Source organism: Engraulis encrasicolus, chromosome 7 (genome assembly GCF_034702125.1).
Source record: "Engraulis encrasicolus isolate BLACKSEA-1 chromosome 7, IST_EnEncr_1.0, whole genome shotgun sequence".
In the NCBI taxonomy this organism is placed as follows: domain Eukaryota; kingdom Metazoa; phylum Chordata; class Actinopteri; order Clupeiformes; family Engraulidae; genus Engraulis; species Engraulis encrasicolus.
The window spans coordinates 49773808-49781307 of record NC_085863.1 but is presented as its reverse complement, the minus strand read 5'-3'; the positions used below and the strand labels follow the sequence as shown (position 1 = coordinate 49781307).

Here is a 7500-nt window from a genome sequence, read left to right as displayed (position 1 = left end):
AATTGACACTTGTCGTCTCGGTTGCTCCTCACCTTCACACACACTGCACAGTTTAAAACATGCAGCATTAGTTCAACACTTAGAGAGTTGATCTAATATCTCATAGGGTTTATTGGCTCCCAGAGTACTCTGGGAGTGTTGAATTAACACTGCATTGTTTACGGTGTGGTATCTGCTGAATTTAGCATTGCGAGGCAGCGGAAGTGTAGTCACACAGTAAAAAATGCAATGTTAATTCAACTAAGAGACTAAAGAGTACTCTGGGACCAAATACACTTTACACTATAAATGTTGAATTAACACTCTATTTGTTTTACTGTGCAAGACATACTAGCTGCCTGCCTGGTGCTTCCAGGTGCTGGCAATCATTTTCCTCCAGTGACTGTAACGTTGTGAAAGCACCTGATGCCCCTTATGAATAATAATAACTCTTACAAAATGATTCATATTTGGCAATAACAAGGTCGCATGTGGCACATACTATTAAAAATGAACCATTTCTCATTTTCACTCACAGCACGTGCTATTAAAGTTGTCCATTTCTCATTTTATGGAATGAGCCACTGTAATAGTCGCCTACATAGGCCTAGTAACAATGCAGTGTTAATTCAACTCCATACAATCTGGAAGATGTTAAATCGACTCTCGATTGAATTAACGAGTGCAATTTTTACTGTGTATGTGCTGACAAGGCTCATTAAAGTCTGCTATACACAAATAATTTTGTATATGTCATTTTCTGCAATATGCATCAGTTATCAAAGGTCTGTAATCATTGAAATGTCCTCCATATTGACAAAGCTGTTGAGGGTCACAAATAATTAAAGGTAGGCCTAACACATTGCTGACAAATGAGCTATCAGTCCCCACAGAATATCATTTCCAGTGGGTTGCATTGTCTCTGTATAAACAGCTCTGATGAGTAAAGGTGGAGTATATAGGCTAAAGGTTGTTAATGGTAATTGAAAAATATAACATAAAATACTATGGGACTTCCAAGTTAACTGAATATTGTTACTACTGAACCACTGCTGACTGTCATGTTTTATGTTGATTGGCTCTCCAGATAATTATGTTTCATTTAATTTGTCTTCAGCAGAACAAGGCAAGACAAAGACTGTATCCTTCAGCTAAATCTTACGCTGTCATCCGAAGAGCTTGACCATCAGTTATGGACCAAACTGAGACGAAAGTGAGTATTTTAGCCACCGCTCTATCAGGTTTATGACACACAACTTTCACAATCTTATTTTGTGTTTCAAATGAATAGACAGTTGACAATTTGCTGGATTTAGGCATTACTAATACTGACTGAACCTGTGATCACAAAAACACCTAATTATTATTGATTGGCACAGGTGCAGTCCTCGTCTCCACAGAAACACTGTGGGAAGAACAGGTCCAAATCCACAGAGGAGGAAAACCGATCAAAGAAGGTTGGTGTTGATATTGATAAATGCTACACCCTGTGAACATGGATATCACTGTCAGTGTCGCAAGACCAATGCTGGATCTCACATGATGCACTTGCTCACTTCAGTGTTCATGTTTCTGTGTGGCGTATTAATTACGCACTGAAACAATATTCCGTCCTCCCTTGCTCACTTGCCTGCTTGTGACCTCAAGATGACATCACTGACGACAGACAATGAATTCAATATCTTGCAAAACCACATTTGCAATCGGGAGGGTGAATGAAGAACAGTCCCCCAAAAGTTATTGTGCCTAGGCTGACAGCGGGAAAACTTTATTGTTTTTTCCACGGAGGCGGGGCGAGGCCACAAGGACAAGACAAGTGGAGGACGGGAGTCTGCATATTGGAATGCACCCATAGTGCCCATAGTGCACAAGTGCACAAGTGCACCATCTGAGACATAGCACAAATCTTTGCATGTTACCAGTGCCCCCTGGTGATCAAGGCAGACATAGCAGGGCAACCCTCTTACCAATGAGACACCGATAGCCAGGGGGAATAAAGTGTCTAGCTTTTCATTCCTCTCTACCTTGCTCTTATCCTCAGACTTTCCACACGCCACAGAAGTCCCTCCCCGTGCAGCCAGATACTGAGAATCAGAAGAATGATGCAACATCGGCCCCACCGACTTCATAGGACAAATGCCTTACAAAATGTGACAGGTGTCTGAGGGCAAAAATGGAATACTGGCAACTTTTCATATATACATATCTTGGACTCATTTGTGAATTGTGTTGTAGATGTTTGTGTAGGCCTATGTGTCCTTCATCATCAGCTATATTTCCGTAACCCATCATTTGAATACTGGTAGTGTTGTTCCAAATGAACTGTATGTGTTGGGGAAAATTCAAATCTCTCATGTACATCCTCCAAAATGATGGCCATCAATTGAATTAATTTGTCACGATAATATGAAACAGATTGTATGAAGTTTCCGGCATGTTCTTGAGAAAATTCTACTTGATCTGATAGAGGCCTATGAGGTCTATTCTATGGTGTTCATGTTTGTTGTTGAGAGTGGTTGTCATGGAGACACTCTGATGGCCCTGACCTCTGGGTGTGGGGTCCTGTAGTGTGTGCGCGTGCGTGCGTGGTGCGTGTGCGCATGCATGCGTGTGTGTGTTTTGATGCAATCAATCCCTACACACACCACACATTTAATCACATTACAGGTCGTCTCTCTCCTCTAATGGGAAACAGCAAAAGCAAAATATGACAACATTACAAATGTAGGCTATAGGTTTTATCACTGTTTTTTGAATTAAACACTCATTCGAGTGCTGGGTTAATGTAGACAACTTGAATTAAGAAGAAAAATCAGGACAATGAAATAAGCACTACTAACATCTGCAGGTTTTCACTTATGGACCTTTCAGGCAGAGGAAATCTCAATAAATATTTAAATTCAAAGAGCATATAGTATTCAATACAAATGAAACATTCTATAAATAAGTGAATAGTAATACATGAATGAATAAATAAACTGGAATGCAATACATTTGCCAAAGTGTTTGATTAATATGCAATTGATGTTAAAATATCTGAATAAAAAGTTATGCTTCACATTAAAAATCCTCTTTCAAAATAGAGAAAGATTCAAGACCAATCTGAAGACAGTAGACATTGACATCATGCTATCTATTTGAAAGCCATGTCCTTGTAGATCTTCCTGTATTCTGTGTGTCTCTTGTGCCCTGTTTTCGCTGGTATTGCAGAGCAGAGCACATTACTTTCTGTGGTGCATCCTGAGGCTATCCACATTTACAATGCCTCCTTTCACTCGACAGTGCCCTTTCGCTGAGTAGCTTGTGTCGAATCGATGTGTGTGGTCATTTTATTTTATGACTATTTTGCTATCTGTTTTTTTTCCCTCTCCAAAACATAATATGCCTGAAATCATATACCCTGGGATATAGTTGTTCATTATTAACCGGAAAATTCTTCACTGTTGTTTGTCATTAAAAGAAAATCTATTGCCATGTTATCTGTTTTGTGTCAAAAAAGCCATGATGTATGATGCCTTGTTCAGGACTGTACTGTAAACTGTGTACTGTACTTTATGAGGGAAGTGTCCTTTAAATCAATGGAAATAAATTGGCGTGTTTGTAATAAAGACTGAAAAAGGCATTTGTTTGATTCTCTCTCTCTCTCTTGCTCTCTCTCTCTCTCTCTCTCTCTCTCTCTCTCTCTCTCTCTCTCTCTCTCTCTCTCTCTCTCTCTCTCTCTCTGTTTGTGTGTGTGCAGGAGTGAGTGAGTGAATGAGTGATTGAGGGAGTGAGTATGTGTCTGTACTGGGTGTATGTGTGTTTAGGTGTGTGTGTGTGTGTGTGTGGGGGGGGCTGCGTTAGATATTTACGATATCACTGTTTTTCATTCTCACATGATTACTGTAATAAAACATAAACATTACAAAATCTATGAGCACACCCTGTTCGGCCATGAACACCTTACCGTATCTCCTTCAAATTTAGTGAGTATATAAAAATGAGGCCTTTCATCACAACAGTAAAAACTTCTCCTAAGTCCAATGAAGTCTTCCAAGTGTCCAGAAAGTATATGTGTGTGCGTGTGCGTGTGTGTGCGTGCCTGCGCAGGGCTGGACTGGGGGAGAAATAGGGCCCTGGCACTTTTGGCCTAAAAGGGCCCCTCATTAGCGGCACAGACCTAACTCATCGGTGCACCCCACAACCTCATGGGGCTCAATTTTCAGAAAACCCACGAGGGTGCGGGGCCCACCGGGAAATGCCCGCTATGCCAGATTGCCAGTCCAACCCTCTGAGTGCGTGTGCATGTGCGTGTGCGTGTGTGTGCGAGTGCTAGAGAGAGAGAGAGAGAGAGAGAGAGAATAAAAGGTGAGAGAAGAGAAGGAGAGAGGATAAAAGGTGAATAAAAGTACTTGTCATAAAATAAGACAGCTATTTCATCATTCACCACATTCACATCAGTGAGATGAAGAAATTACTTTCAGCAAAACAATGTAGTAAAATATATTTATAAAACATATATTTGAACAAGAAGATAACCCAATTACAACATGCAAACTTAAAAAAGAATGCTTGTTAAAACATGTAGAAATTTCAAAGTACATTTCCCCCAGCAACTGCAACAATTGCATGGCAATAAACAGTAGGCTACTGTAGTTTTCCCCCTTATGTTCAACTATTATAATTTAACCATGAATGAAATGCACTGGACAATAAGTGACATGGTTCAAAAAGGCATTACATATTATCTTGTGCCTAAGGTAACCAGAATTGCATTCTTTCAATCATCGTCAAAGACCCAGGTCTCTGCTCCAAGACAGAGAGGTAAGAGATGTCTGTTTTTACTGAGATCTTTCTCAGACACTCACGGTAGACTCTGAGGTGCTTGTTTTATTTTATTAGACTTTGACTGGTGTTTGTTTGGAAGGGAAGCAATGGATTTCCTGACAGATACTATGATTTCTACTTTTCTTGTTACCATAATGGAATTGTCATTTCTCAGACCTCCTTCTCCAAAGTGGCTGTTTCGACTTGAATCTCAGACAGGACAGCGACAAGTACTTTCCTACAAAGTATTGTGTTTTGGCAGAAGACCATTACCCTGACTGATATGATTGGATTTGTGATTTCCACACTGGGACAATAGGTTGAATATTGAGGCTAGAAAACGTTTAGGCAGCTGTGTTAGCTTGAAGACTTTCTCACAACAACCAGACCTTTGAAATGGCTTTCCAGAATTGGGGGACACGCAGAGAGAATGGCTTTTTCGCAGCAGGTGACAAGCCACCCTCATATTTGTGTGTGTGTGTGTGTCTCTCTCTCTGTGTGTGTGTGTGTGTGTGTGTGTGTGTGTGTGTGTGTGTGTGTGTGTGTGTGTGTGTGTGTGTGTGTGTGTGTGTGTGTGTGTGTGTGTGTGTGTGTGTGTGTGTGTGTGTGTGTGTATATGTGTGTGTGTGTGTGTGTGTATATGTGTGCGTGCGCGCGCGTGTGCGGGTGCATACAGTATGTGTGTTATCCCACTGCCACAGCCAACTCCACAAAAAGACATACAAAAGCTCCATCTTTTGAGTCTGCTAAATTAGATACATTTACATTGTACAAAAAAAGACCCTAGCCTCAGGGGACCAGGGCTGCCTCCGTATAAAAATGATATCATTCTGCACCTGCTCCGAATTGAAGAAACAGACAGAAAAAAGACATCCAGCTTGTTTGTTCCAAGTAGCCCTATAAAACCTACCGTCACATCTGTGGATTGCTACACCACATGTGTTTTATTTTGCCGCTTTATAGAATCACCACTGCTTGATGCATCTGGGAGGCCACTAAGTGGACACCTCGACAACGACGCGCTGCCAGTTTCCCAGTAACGGGTCTCCATAGTAACATGCCGTTCCAGGGCTCTCCGGGTAGCGCTCGGGTGGACCTGGGGTTCCTGGAGCCCCAGCATGGCCTGCAGGTCACTGTGGATGAGTCACCCCCCAGTAAAGACACTGAGCAGCCCATTAACTGCCACAGTGGACGAGGTAGACAAAATCACAAAATTCATCTTTATTTTCAGCCTGTTTTCATGTTTCTGTGAGTCTCTGTTTTTTTTTTTTTTGCAATAATACAGTAATTGTGCCTCTTCCACGTAGGCCAGTCAATAGCGTGTCTGCGCTTTTCCCAGTAAAAGGCCATTTCAGTGTACAACACAACCACACAAATAGGGGTGTTTGTGAAACGGCTCTATAGCTGGCTTGCTCTAATGTCATATGTCTGCTGACAGGGTCGTTGCGTAGCGAGGGGAGAGGTCTGATGGCTGTTCTCGTGTGTCTGTCCAAAGTCCCCCTGCTCTTCCTCCTCCTCTATGTGTTCATCTGCTCTCTAGATGTCCTGAGCTCGGCCTTCCAGTTAGCTGGAGGTAACCTTTGACCCCCTTTCACTTCCTCCCACCACATTCTTTTTTTACACACTCCTTTTAGCAAATATTAACTGCCTGTCAAATGTGTTTCCAAATTAGATTTTGTTTTCCCAAAAAGATTTAAGATCTGTGTCCTCAGGAAAGTCACTCTTAACCCTCATAAAAGAGTTCATAATTTATGAGCCTCATCTCCTTTCTTCATCTCCAGATCGTATCTTTTACAATTAACAAAGAAAACAAATAAGAAAAAAACACTACCCACATAAATCAGCCCTGCGTAATTACTTACGTTGATTACTCGTAATTAATTTAGAATGCAAAGTGAAGCAATTACAGTGTTATTTGTTACAGTGACGAGCATTTTATATGCATGTCCTCTTTGACCTGTGCAGGAAAAGTTGCAGGGGACATCTTCAAGGAGAGTGCCATCCTGTCCAACCCTGTGGCGGGGCTGGTAGTGGGTATCCTAGTAACCGTCCTGGTGCAGAGTTCCAGCACCTCCACCTCCATTATAGTCAGCCTGGTCTCCTCCGGATGTGAGTCAGTCATCTTGAATCTTTTATTTATAAAACATCAATCTTTTATATAAAAAATACAGCTGACCCAAATGCTGGACAAAGAAGCCAAAGCAACTAGTTCTAGACAGAGATGTCAAAATGTTCATAAACTCAAGAAGTTGAAGTCAGCCTGGTTTTCTCTGGATGTGAGTCATCTGTCTTGTAAAGCACTTTTAAAACAACAACAGCAGACAGAAGTGCAGGAAAATCTCAGAAAAAACAACTTGGTGAAAAAAGACAATCAGAGAGAGAGGCCTGTCACAAAATGTCAAAAAAGGCACTGCTTGATGGTACTGTCTCCTCTGGATTTGATTTAGTCATCTTAAATCGCTTTTATTTATTGAGCTCTTTGCAACAGCTGATCAGAATGCTAGACGAGGACAGTCGTACGCCTCTGGCACCTTTGGTAGGTGGAGGCATAACAAAGACAAACACACTGTGTCAATATGGTTTATGCCAATAGAGTAATAACTTGATTGCACCAGGCCTGTGAAAAATTCAGAACAGAGCTCAGATAGGCTGCTTTTTGAATATTGAAAATGAAATGATTTCCGAAGGCGAGAAAAGCCCTATTACATATTGATG

General features: G+C 41.4%; 1 protein-coding gene across 2 annotated transcripts in view; it reads left to right on the top strand.

Moving 5' to 3' along the window:
- Nucleotides 1–4747: 4747 nt before the first annotated feature.
- Nucleotides 4748–7500, top strand: part of slc34a1b (solute carrier family 34 member 1b) — a 16912-nt gene continuing 14159 nt past the window's right edge. For both annotated transcript variants that reach the window (XM_063202621.1, XM_063202622.1), the window contains exons 1-4: nt 4748–4782; nt 5749–5981; nt 6224–6358; nt 6751–6894. In XM_063202621.1, the coding sequence (XP_063058691.1) occupies nt 5843–5981; nt 6224–6358; nt 6751–6894 (418 nt within the window). In that variant the 5' untranslated portion in view covers nt 4748–4782; nt 5749–5842. The remainder of the gene's footprint in view (nt 4783–5748; nt 5982–6223; nt 6359–6750; nt 6895–7500) is intronic.